The sequence below is a fragment of the Aedes albopictus genome, chromosome 2, assembly GCF_035046485.1.
Source record: "Aedes albopictus strain Foshan chromosome 2, AalbF5, whole genome shotgun sequence".
Taxonomy (NCBI): Eukaryota; Metazoa; Arthropoda; class Insecta; order Diptera; family Culicidae; genus Aedes; species Aedes albopictus.
This window is the reverse complement of record NC_085137.1, coordinates 224,359,007-224,372,781: the sequence shown is the minus strand read 5'-3', so window position 1 is coordinate 224,372,781 and position 13,775 is coordinate 224,359,007. Positions and strand designations below refer to the sequence as shown.

At 39.2% G+C, this 13,775-nt stretch overlaps 1 protein-coding gene across 1 annotated transcript in view; it reads right to left on the bottom strand.

Moving 5' to 3' along the window:
- Positions 1-12,600, bottom strand: part of LOC109433136 (facilitated trehalose transporter Tret1) — a 39,309-nt gene extending 26,709 nt beyond the window's left edge. The window contains exon 1 of the mRNA XM_019709531.3: positions 11,673-12,600. Coding sequence (XP_019565076.1) covers positions 11,673-11,748 — 76 coding nt within the window. The 5' untranslated portion in view covers positions 11,749-12,600. The remainder of the gene's footprint in view (positions 1-11,672) is intronic.
- Between the last annotated feature and the right edge of the window lie 1,175 nt (positions 12,601-13,775).

The window sequence follows — 13,775 nt, the reverse complement described above, 5'->3', positions numbered from 1 at the left end:
TACTAATAACGAGTTCAAAATCCATGGCAGAGAATCTGTGGCATTTAGCCTAAACTCATTATTCAAGCGAAACACATCGTTCTTAACAACAGTTTCGAATATTTTTGAAACAATATTGCTGACTGCACCCCGAATTGGACTGACACAATAGTGTGTGCACACCTTCAAAGTGTGATTGCAGCGCAGGGACACGTCGGATCGAGTTGAGGTCTTCGGTGCACTTATTCCTTGTAAATGGAGGAATAAGTGCACTGAAGACGTCGAGACGATCCGAGGCAAATGTGCCTGTTAGGAAGTCAGTCGCGCTCGGAAGCAGAACACCATATCGATAGCAGCATTATTTCACGCAGCTTCAATACTGCAAATTTACTCAGTTTTATTATATTATATTAAATTACATTTCATTCAAACTTACAATCTAGTATTCCTATTCCTTCACGAGACAGACAGGTCACCTAACCGCAGTGCAGTTCCTACCGGGCTCACTGATTAAACAACACTGCCTAATCGATTATTTCTAGGTAGCGCCGGCGCTTGTAGTTCGATGCCTTGCTTCAGTGTTGCCGGTTTCACCAAGCACCAAACGTACCACTATCTGTACGCAACATTCCCCCCCGTGAAACAGGTAACAATCTGAACCTCCAAATGTTCGCATGTTCATTTCATGTCCATCAAATTTGCGAAGTGCTTTCCTACACATCAAATTGTACCTAGATGGCAGCACCGTACTGCAGTCGATACGAATTGTGGTAAATACGCTGCAAGTCGAGCTGACTCGTTCCACTGCTGCAACACAATAGCCACCGGGATCGAACAGCAACGTTTTCAACTGATGACGATTGCCTTCCTTCCTGCGGTGGCGGCGACGACGACGACGGTGGCGGCGGCGGCGGTGGTGAAAATATTGTTCCACCTTCGGTTGATATATCACTCGGCAGGCTACCTGATCCAAACCAAATTGTTCCGCACTGGTCTCGTAAACGAAGATCATTGTTTGTACGGGATTTGTTTTGCACTCTGGTTGACTCTCTGGTACTTTTGCAGATATTTGATTGCTCCTATGGATTGATGACGTCAGAGACCGAGTGCTCACGTACGAATCAGCTGTAGGGGAATCAGCTGATACTGTTTTGGTCATCTTTCCGCGCCTTTGATGTGACGTAGACTCGGGCTCACCATTGATGACGCTTCTTGGAACAGTAGATTTCTTCGGCAAAGGTTTTGTTTGCGAATGCTGTTCGGAAGAGTCTGCTTTATTCGGATTCGATGCTCTAGTGCAGTCATTGTTCGGCTGGGTTTTGTCACCTGCCGGAGCCGGTTCTACCGCCGCTTCCTCGCTGACGTTACACCCACTGTTTTGCCGTAGTACTGCTTTCATCTTTGCGCTGAAATCCGCCTTCATTCTCTGTGCAGCCCTTTGGAAATCCTCTTCAATTTTCACCAGTTCTCGCTGGTATTCTTCTTCGATTCGACGATTTTCCTCTTCATAGTACTTTCGTCGTAACTCACTCTGCTCTTCATTATGCTTCCGCCATAGCTCGCTCTTCTCTTCTAGAAGAGAAAGTTCTATTTCGAACGTACTTTTCATGGCGGGATGCTTCTGGTAGGTGAATTAGATTTATTGAAGTTTGTTAGGAAGTCAGTCGCGCTCGGAAGCAGAACACCATATCGATAGCAGCATTATTTCACGCAGCTTCAATACTGCAAATTTACTCAGTTTTATTATATTATATTAAATTACATTTCATTCAAACTTACAATCTAGTATTCCTATTCCTTCACGAGACAGACAGGTCACCTAACCGCAGTGCAGTTCCTACCGGGCTCACTGATTAAACAACACTGCCTAATCGATTATTTCTAGGTAGCGCCGGCGCTTGTAGTTCGATGCCTTGCTTCAGTGTTGCCGGTTTCACCAAGCACCAAACGTACCACTATCTGTACGCAACAGTGCCCTTTTATCACACTTTTTAGGCGTACCAAAAAAGTGTGATAGTCCAATTTGGGATGTAGTCTGCAATATTCAAAAAATTAGCCTCTTACAGTTTGGAAAACTTTTATAATTAAAACTGCTTTTGAAAAATTCTTTATGATATTGGCAAAATTCATTCTCATTAAAGTTTTAAAATATGGTGATATTTCTGATTTTCATTATGGAATCTTTACGTGAGCCGCTTTCTTATACATTTCAAAATCAGTTCGCGGGCCGCACAAAATCTGGTCGAGGGCCGCATGCGGCCCGCGGGCCGCAGTTTGTTGACCACTGAGCTAGACGCAAAACTTGAATCAAGCAAGCTGTGCTATAACCCTCACAGTTTTTCAAGCTCTGTGAAAACACAGGTTGTTGCCCAAACAATTGCATTATGATTCATAATGCAACCCAAATGAGTAGCATTATGACTCATAATGCAACTGCTTTTTATAGTGAGGAAAAGTAGGCCGTAGTGACACTAAAACAGTAAGTATAAAATTCAATATTATAGTGCCAAGTTGCAAAAAATAAGTTATAATACTTAGGCCGATGCAAATATTATTCTTTTATGTCCGAGACCTCTCATCATTTACGAGGGGGGGGGGGGCAAAAATAATTAAGGAACACACAAAATAAAAACTATTAAAAATTTAAAAATCATAAACACTTTCGAAATAGTTATTCATGTAACGAGTTGCGAAAAGTTGGCTTTTTCAGCACGAGTCGTACATTTATCCAAGGCTTGCTGACTCTGACGTAAGAAATATTTTCAAATGATCGAAGAATACTACATTCAACTTTTAATTCATTCTAAGAGATTTGAAGTCGTAAGATAACCTATATTATCAAATACGACGAGCTTCGATTTCCACCTGTAATTCATATACTGTTCTTTCGGAGCACGGTTTTGAAATCAACACGTGTATTTTAAAAAGTTTGATCGTCGATAGCAATTTGTGACTTTTGTTTTGTTTTTTTAGCGTAGAAACTGAAGAATTTTTAGAATGTTCAACAGTTTTGCAGAAAATTTTTGGGATATTGGAAATATTGAACAGATTACTACAACTTTTCTGGAAATTTTGTTTTTATTCCTCCGATTTTCCCTGGATTCTAGAATTATGTCGAATATTCTCCCTGGATTCTACAAGGATTCCGCCAATTCTCCTGAACTTCATCTGATGATTCCTACAGGACTTTCACTAGAAATGTTTGCAATATTTTTTTTTCTAAAATTCCTCTATTTATTTCTCTAAGGATTCGGTCAACAACTCCTTTTGTGTTTGTCAAGTGACTTTGTCATAAAATTCTTCCAGAAATTCGTCGACAGATTTGATCTTAACTTTTCCATAAATTACTTCAAAAATATTCCAGAAATTTCTCCGAGAGTTCTTCGACGGAATCTTTCATGGATTTTCAAAGATTCCTCTAGAAATTCCTCCAGAATCCTGCATAGAATCCCTTCAAGGATTTCTTCAGAATTTCCTGTGATCATTAGGCCGTTACAAATATTTATTTCACTTTTTGTCCCACCACTCTTTGGCTGGTCGAGGGGGGGGGGGATAAAAATAATATAGCATTTAATCTGAAAAATATTAAAAACTCATCGGATTTGTTAAAGAATTTTTAGCAAGACCCTTTATTTTGATAAATATTTTTTTATCTGCCCCCTCAAAATGCAAAATCCGGGCAAAAATTTTTGAAGGGGGGGGAGACAAAAAGTGAAAATAAAATTTGTATCCGCCTTAGTCCTGAAGTTCATCTTAAAATTTCTCTGAAAATTTCTTTACGGATTTCATCAGGAGTTTTTCCGAATGTTTCCCCAGGTGTTTTTCAAAAGATTATGCCAAGAATTCTAAACATTGCTCAGAAGAACTACCTTCGGAATTTCTAAGAAAATTGCGCCAGGAGTTCTCTTGAAGACTTCTCCAGGGATTTATAAGGTTCTTCCAGAACTTCCAAGTGCTTATCCGAAAATTATTTAAGGAATTCTTAAAAGGAGCCGTTCATAAATTTCCTTCTAACCTGAATACAAAAATGGAACAACACAAAGGGACAGGTCATAATCGTCGAATTGTTGCTGTGATTTCAAAATTTGTTACTGTTGTATTATTGCTGATAAGTTGATCAATAGTACAACAAAACATGTTACTTAAATGTAATTTAGTTATTGTATATCAATAGCTTGATTATAACAAAATGAGATTGTCCAACAAAATTTGTTATGGAAAAGCTATGCCTTGATAATTTAATAATAACAAAACAAGATATAAAAACTGGTTATGTGATTTCGTAGTTATTAACTTGGTAGGTATACTCCTCTGCTCGGGAAGTAAGGTCCTTACAGCCAGCACACAGAAGGACGTGCCGAAATGAGGCGTGCACCTGCCCCGACCTGGGGATCTCTTTCCAACCGCGGGCTTGGATCCAACCCATGTAGACTGACGACACGACAGTAACGCTACCAGGATGTACTCCTAATCGCTGCTTAACCCTCGTCGTGCATTACGGTCACTATGACCCCTAAACTAGGTCAGCGAGGTGAGCGCAAGCTGATGCACGAAGAAGGTTAATCACTATAAGAGTTGAATTCAGTGGCAGGGCAACGATACGACCTACGTAGCTGACTCCGAACCCTTGGACCACTTTTTTGTAGCGACTGAATTAGCCATTCTACGAGTCCACGCACCACCTCCTCTGTAGCTCCAAGACGATGTGGGTTATAGCTGATCAAACGGCATTCCAGGCAAACTCGTCTTTATACATCCTCTGGACATGACCGAAACGATGTAGATACTGTCGGAAGCAACCATGGCCTGAAAGGATCTGAGTCGGGTGGAATGTGATTTTCCCATGGCGCCTGTTATCCCAGCTACCTACCCTTGGGATCAACCTCCTTTGGTGGAACTGTCGCATGCGCGCTGTCATTTGACCATGGAGGTCATCCTGGCAATCTTGCGTATGTCTCTTGTGGCACGCATTTTAAAGCACTATATGTCCTCCCTGATAAGTATATCGACAGGCACCATACCAGAGATGACGCAGAGCGCATCGTAAGTACAGTACGCGCTCGCAACCCATGGGCACATCAGCCTATAAGTATTTTCAAGCTTACCACGGTAGCTTTCGGTACTTAGTACCAAGCCCCACTCCGGGCCGCCATACCTACGTATGAACGTAGCGACACTAGCCAGAAGCTTTCGCTTACTGGCATAAACCGCAGAGCTATTGCACATCAACCGGGGCAGTGCAACTATAGCTGTGGAGGCTCTTTTGCAGGCGTAATCAACGTTTCTACCGAAGGTGAGCTTATCGTCGATTAAGTATCACCCCAAGTGTTTGACGGAGCGCTTCGAAGTGATAGTGCAATCGCTTACACTGACCACCGCTTGCTGCTCCGACTTTCGATTGTTCACAACCACCTCCTCAGTTTTGTGGTGAACCAACTCCAGTTTCCTAGATCTCATCCACGCCGCCACCAGGATAGAACCTTGCGGGACTCCTGAGGTTATTGGAAAGCTCTTCCGACCCATCTCTGTGTCGAAAACTAGTACTCGAGTCTGAAAGTAACTTCCAAGAATTGTGTACAGGTACCCGAGTATAAACAGACGGTAAGGGTGGCCAACTGGCGCTATTGAACACGTACTTCACATCCAGAGTCACTACTGCACAGTAGCGAATCCCATTTCTCTTACGCTGGAGCGCTATCTCGACGGACTTTGTAACCGACAGGATAGCGTCTACGGTCGACCTCTGCTTCCGGAAGCCGAACTGGCTGCTCGAGAGACCATCTTCACACTTCAACATTCTATTGAGAATGCTCTTTTCGAGCACCTTCCCCGCTGTGTCAATCAAGCATATTGTGGTCTATATGCTGACGGGTCTCCGGGTGGTTGCCCCGCCTTCGACAATAGAACCAGGCTCTGCCTTTTCCGAACTTCTGGGAAAACTCCCTCGTCCAGGCATTTCTGCAAATCTGACCAGAACATCTCGGGAGCCTTTCCAATAGCTACTTTTAAGGCCAGGTTCGGAACAACGTTCGGACCTGGGACGCTAAGGGACATTTTCTGTCCTCGCAAGTTCAACATCGGTGACCCTCTCCCTATAGCCAGCCCCAGTCCCCGGCTGTCGAGAGGAGGCCAAGGACTAGGATCATAGCGCAGAAAAAGCTTCGAATGAGTTTAATCAGTTTTATGCCTTTCGATTCCGCCCCATTACACGGTCCGACAATTTTTTTTTCAGCTCTAAATTTCACCTTTTCGGATTGAACTCGACAAGAAACTAATAAATTTAAAGTTTTGGCCCTCCCTCTCTCGAAGAGTGGAGGAGCATTGGTTTGAAATTTTGGAAAATCGAAAAAAAAATCGAGGTTTTTCGATCGCCATTTCGGCTGAATACACGATATCAAAAAAGGAAAAGGCGTACCAAAGGAGCTTTAGGGGTTTTGCAGCTACATTAATTCCGTCAAGCCATTCTCGAGAAAAGGTGTTTTTACAAAAATTATTTTTTGAGGATTTCTCATATTGAACGCAAAAAAGCCAACTGCTATATTTCCCAGTTGCTGTTTAGCGTCATGGCGTCTTGGAGAAAGTTTTTCACTACAATAACGCGCTTTTTTCGACTATTGGTAAAAATGATCAATCCTCTGAAAGTGAGATAGAAAATTTATTTATTGAATATTTCAAGATAAAAGGTTGATGTCTGCGTAAGAGTTGTAGAAAATGTTGTTCTGAATAACTTTGTCGAAGATGCAAAGTTCGTAACTCCGTTACTTTCTAAGATACGTAACGTTTTATAACCGAAGGCCCCTTGAAAAAGGTTTTTCCTCCACAACTTTTTCAATTTTTATTCTAGGTACAATATTTTTCATGTTCTACAAAGTTGTAGATAATGGTAAATTACATAACTTTGCGAAACATTTCATTTCGGTGGTTTTAAAAATGAAATATTTGTAGCGGGTTTCATATGTGGTTTTTGGTTATATTTCAAACATCAAGCTACATGCTACACAATATAGGCAATTGTAGGCAAATTACCTCATACAAATGCAACATTGCAAGAATGTAAATTATCTCTCTTTGAAAGCCAAAATGATTAAACTATTAGATACTGTAAGAAAAGAATAATTGTTGAATCAAAATTTTTCGATTTTCCAAAATATCTACGCCCCTCCCCTTATCCAGAGGAGCGATTCAGATTATGAGTTTCTAGTCGAGAGCAATCAGAAAAGGTGAAATTTAGAGCTGGGCAACAATTTTTTTTTGTCGGACCGTGTTATCTTCCTCAGTGTCAGCTGTCCAGTGTGGATAACTGATACTGAGGAAGAATACAAGTTGCAGTCGAAAAAAGCGGATCTGTCAAAGGATAAGCATAATAAAGCAGAATTGATTATATTCATTTGAATATCTCTTCGTTATACCCCCTTTTTATTTCATACCCCTTCTTTTATCACCAGTTCAATTGGGTTCTTTAGGGGTATCCGGATTATTTCATAATCGGATTCTCCGCCCAAAAATTAGTCGAAATCCAAAATTTCATAATTTTTGGAGTCCGGGAACTATTTTTAAAATGCATTTAAAGTTTGTATGGGCAAAATTTTTTGTTCGGGTCGAACTGTCACTTTAACGATTGAACTGTCATTCTATCCACGAAAATTAAAATTGTTTTGTTGATTTATCCATCAAAACAAAGGTGTTGGAATCCAATAAAATCACGTTATACTCAGAAAAATGAGCTCTTTCGATTAGGCTATAGAAAATAGCAATATTTTATTCACTAAACAACCCAATTCCCATTTTAAAACAAATATATGGGGTATTGGTTCCTTTATTAAGCATGTGGCTCCTATTTTCATCCTATGGAAAACAAAGATTGAAGCGCTGTTTGTTTTGTTTCTTATTTTAGTATTTTTTGTTAGAAGTGAGCACTCATGCAAACAAAAAGAACGGAATCAATCGGTGCCGTAATCGCTTGTTTTCGAATAGGATGAATATGGGAGCGTGAGATTACTGATGGCACACATACCCTAGATAAGTAAAGTGTACAAATGCAAATTTAGAAGGGCTGACGCTTCTAATGGAGGCAAATACATTGCATCAGGAAATTCTGTTTTAGTATGTTTCTCCCTGTTGTATTTCAATACCAATGACCCATTTCTAAAATTAACCAACTTTGTAACAAAACACAGGTGAATAAGCGCACAAGAAAACATAGGCCTCTCGCATGCTCATGTTATCAATGCTTAGTTTTATCATAGTTTGTAACAAGTGATTTCTATTTCGACCCCATACGCTTGTCATCTCAAGATGCGCTATTTTGATAAATCTGTGGCATCACAATTACATTGTTCATAGTTGTCGCGGATCGCGTTGTGATGATAAAAATGTGACGAGGTATCGTGTTCGTATGTTTGCCATGTTTACTGCCTATCAGTTTGAAGAATGCATACTATACCATTGGAATCGAAATAACGATCTCAGAGGTTTCATTTCATCTTAATTAGTTTGTCAAAATTAGCACGGTCAGTGATTGATATGATGTAATACTTGATCATAGTTTCTGTTCCTTTAATTTCTCAATTTCAATATCCATTGCAGGTGTAAATAATTTGACTATTAAACCAATTAAAATTTTGAATTTTTTTGATCCTCTAGGCTTAAGAACAAATATCTTTGAATCCCAACTCAACATTATACCAGAAGCTCAAATGCACAAATGGTAAGGTGAAAACTACCAACGATGAAGCAATTTTTATTTTGTTCTTGCTCACTTGTTGTCAGCTTAAAATAAGCAAATAAGGAGTGCTGGTTCAAGTTTTTATGAGATTTGTTTTAGGGGCACAAATTTCATAAAAACTTGAACTTGTGAGTTGATGCTTAAGTCGACCATTGTGGCGGCCATTTTGAGATTCTAATGAGCTTATCCTTAACGATGCAATTAATTTGGGTTCTAATAACACTATTTTACAGCTTTTTCCAACTTGAGGAAAACGGGAATACATCTCTTTAAGAATTACTCCGTAACATATACTTAACCTTCCAGGACGCACGCCTTCAAGTAACCGAAACTGCACCGCGGCCGCGCTGTATACGAAAGGCGTGGTTTTTTGATAGTGTTGTACTTTTTACAACAGCGCGCGCGCTGAAGGGTTAATCTAAGAAATATTGTAATTCTCCAGTAGTTACAAAGACGTGGCCAGGGCAGCTCTTTTGACTGTTAGAAGACTGCGCGTCCGCCGCGGGTTGTTCTTCGGACACTTGTTAAAACTTCGTTTATTTCGAACGGAAACACTTTTATTTCGTGAACAGAAACTATTTTATTTACAACGAAAATAAAAAAAAAATTGACCAAGTGTACTCGGGACCTTAAAGTTAGAGATTAGTCCCATATTTCTGTACTTTGGTATGGAGTGAAAGGCGGTCGTGTAGGACTAGACTGTCGTTCTACGCATAATTGACCCATGTTATATGGGATTCCCATATAACATGGGACAATTGGGCGTGGAACGGCAGTGTACCACCTACGAATTTGTGCAATTTTTTTTTAATGATAACGCTAATACAATCAACGCAAAACAAATGGGGATTTTTAATTTTCCGGAATACTCCATTGGAATTTTCATAGATAGCACTTTCTTTTAAAAATCATAATTCAAGAGAAAAGCATCGTAGACCCAATATTTTTGTGCAATCATAAGCGAATTATCTCAGCTATACAAAAAAAAACAAACTGAAAATTGTTTCCACATAATTTTCCACTTTTGAGGAAAATCGATTGGAAAAATTGAAGAAAAAAAATTATTAAGGGTAAGTGTACCAATTATGGCTATTGTACCAATTATTCGCCATAGTTGATTTGTCACCCTTTAACGATGTAAATCAACAAGAAAAATTTTGTGAACAACAGATCAAGTTCACAAAAGATTGTCGCACTCATTTAAACTCCACGTTTTCCTCAAATCATGGTAGAAATAAATCATTTTCCTTAAAATTTCGGCTTCCTTGCACCCTTTTTTGTCATAGTTTACCAATTATGGCTAACCACATAAGGGATGCATGCAAATAGTGCGAAAAGGAACCGAAGTTAAAAAATGTAACCATAACTGGTACAGGGTTCCTTGGCACACGCTGTAATAAATACTAAAAGTAGTTTTGGCTTCGTTTCAATATTTTTCCTGTGAAGTATGGAAACTAAGCTATCTTTTAACTTAATAATGAGATTCGTTGGTCTTCTCGTTATTGTTGTATAAATAGCTTTCCTTAGGTAGTGCCATAATTGGTACACGCACCCTACTATGTCCGAAAAGTTCCCAAAAAATGTGTTTTGCTGAGAACCTTTGATGACAATTTTGAAAGCACGATTTCACTACAGGTATTCTACGATATAACGTACCCTCGATATAGCGTACCCTCGATATAGCTAATTCGATATAACGTACAACATTGATTTTTTTTGTTTTTCCCAGAAATAACCCTCAGATACACTACGAAATCACTCAAATCTATGCTGTGCTGCAGCATTAGCCTTGTTACCCAAAATTAGCGCAGTTTGGTGAAAAATTTTGTGTACGTTATATCGAAGCAAAATGTACGTTATATCGAAGCACAAAAAAAAACGAAATTAGTTTTTCGTGAAAACCCATGTTTTTCATTATTGGTTTTGTGTATTTCACCGAAATCATTAATTGGGGTTAATTTCACGTCGAATACATCAACACTAGCATAAACAATAATAAAAAAAAAATCCCAGACACGAATGCCACATAAGTGGTAAAGTGTCTTTAATAAATATTAATAATAATAATAATAATAATAATAATAATAAAATTTTCTCTGCTTCGATATAACGTACAAAGAGAAATTTGTTTTGTACGTTATATCGAAGAGTACCTGTAGTTTTTTCATATTCAGAGTTCATAATGTACATTTTGACGAGTTTTAGGCTTTACCTAACTCGGACATGACTCGTACTTTTGCCCCACTATGTGTAAAATATTATTTCCAAATCTATGTTGAACGATATTTTTCATGTCAAAGCATCTTCAAAATAGACCTAGTTACACTAGACCGAATCCGATTTCATTACTATTTAAATACATATGGGAGAAAAGTCGGTACAAGAACATATGGAAGGATCAAATTTTTTTCGAGATAATCAATTTTAATAATTTATGGAGTAAGAGATTCTTATTCAAAGAGATTTCAAATAACCTTCATATCCGGAGGAAACAGTTTGAATTGAGCTTAAAAGTACTCTTGCTCCACTTGAACTTCTGCCCCAGGTTAACTACAGAATTTAAAATACTGTCGAAATAGCAATGCGTTTAGAGATTGAGCAACTGGAACTCGTTGCCATACTAATTTGAAATAAATTATCTAAAATAAAAGGATCGTCGTAGTGAAACCACACTATAGCAATAATGTGCGTTGATCGAATCTAGGATCGCTTAGACCGTTACCAATATTGGAACTACAAACAATTTGCAACCCACTTGTATAGTCCTCAGCCCTTCTTTTTAGCGTTACACTTATTGTAATATGCCAGCCAGTGTAACCAATTATAATACATAGTGTGAACGAACAATCCGTAACTGATCACAGTCAATGAAATGAGCTGGAACCAAACCAGCATAATTCACCTCATTCTAAATCCGCACTGTTAACAATAGGAAATGGAAACACCTTCACTGCAAACCTGGACCTACCGCAAATAGCCGCAAGATATTGATGAACGAGTCTTCGATCCGCCTTTATCGAGATGGGGAGTTTTGTTTCTGTCATTGTCGATTGCTGTTGGTGATCAAGTGTTGTTGTCGATCACTTTGTTAGGTTCAATCCGTCCACTACACTATGTACTGGAGCAACCGTGCACACCGCGTTCTTTAACCGCAAAGTGGTTTGGCGCGTAATACGTAGCAATTAAATCACAACACTTCCGACTGCACTAGCAACTCTGGTGATTGCTTTTTCTTTCTTCAGTTGCGGTGAAATCTTTTTTTCGGTTTTAGCACGTGATCAGATTCCACTATATGGTGATCAGCAATAGCTCGATCGATCGTACGGTTGTCACACTGAGCACTACTCGATTGCAGAAGAACTGTGTGTCATCGGATTGATTAATTGTTCTCGATTTCCTGCAAATTATCACTCGGACCGGATAAGAATCACTTGATCGAATTGGTACCGAAATATAATGTTTATGCAGCCGATTAGCACCACGCGCGTACCGGGGCGATATTCTGGCGTTGTTATTGCGGTTTGCGATATTCGAGGTTCGAGCGCTGCTGCTGGCGAGAGATGATGCTTCTCGGACACCGGGTACCAAACGAATGATTGTGATAGTTCTCCAGCGTCGCTTAGTCGCTCGTTAATGTCGGTAAGTGCGTCGGGGAGGGCAGTGGCGCGGCGGTCGAAGGAATCAGATCGCAAATGCGAAAATTTAAAATTTGATCTACTATAGTGTGGATGAGCGCACTGAATAGTGTGAATCGCAGAAACGTCACTTAATCGTGCTAATGATAACGTATTTTGACTACCGTCTGAAGCAAACTGAACCGCGGAGGTGGCTCGGACTTGCGAACGTCGCGGGACGACTTTAAGTTCTGATAGTAGTATATTGAGCTTCGATTGAGGTAGGCTGCAGAATCAGGGAAGCTTATATACATTTCATGCGTTGTAAACAGGTACACCTACTGATTACGATGAGTTGTAAATGCAAGCAAGAATTTTCTTATTTTTAACGCTTTATCTCCAGCTTTTACAGGAGGTACCATATATCACCAATACACATTGGTAAAGCCTTGGCCATGTATGTTAGTTTATTCCTTGGTTTTAGTATTATAGTGTATGATTTTCCAAAAGCTTGTTGTTTTTTTTTTACAATATCCTAACTTTGAATGTTATGCTGGTTCGACTGTGATTTCAGATCAGAAATAGGTTCGGCTTTGCAGTCTTGTTTTATTGGAACAAACTATTTAATTTTGTCCGACGTTTCGACGCCGAATTCGGTTCCATAAGACAAATAACATCCATTATTTTTTTTTCCACTGAAGAAGACACCGAATCCGGTGTCGAAACTGTTGAACTATCCAGTGAAATAGCAGGTTTTGTTGAGTGAGCTAATCTTTATTTTTATAACTCGCTTAGACGGATACATGGTAAAGGTTCTACCCCATTACCCCGAATGCCACTACCCCGAACGCCGTTACCCCGAACGCCATTACCCCGAAAGCATATTTTTCTGATGCTGGGTATTTTATATTTTTATTAATTTAATAACATTACTGACAGCTATAATACCAGAAGATATCATTGTAAAGAATAACCTTAAAACAAAATAATGGAATAATACGTATTAGAGATGATCTTGTATGAGATAGAGCTGTCAGCAAAGGTCCTTCAAATACTGGTTATCGATATTGGCTCATTAGGCCGAAAAGACATTTGGCCAAAGTATCACTAATAAGTCTAATGATCATTAGGCGAGATCAAATAATACAAATTGCAAAATAGGCCCGGAAAGAACATTTTATAGTTAGAAAAAGAAAAAAATCTTTTTAGAAGGAATAGACGATTTGGTAATAAAACTCTATAACAGTGTAACTTAAAAAAACATTCCTTAAATGTGAAAAAATGTGATTGATAGGTTGGCCGCCAATAAGGTCTGCAAGGATATAACTAGAAAGAACAGCATATAAATTAAAGAAGGGCAAATCTCCTATGGGACCATTCATAAACTACGTAGAGCGAATTTTGGTCACCTCGGTCCTCTCCCCCTCCTCATCGTAGAATTTTAAAAGACAATTACA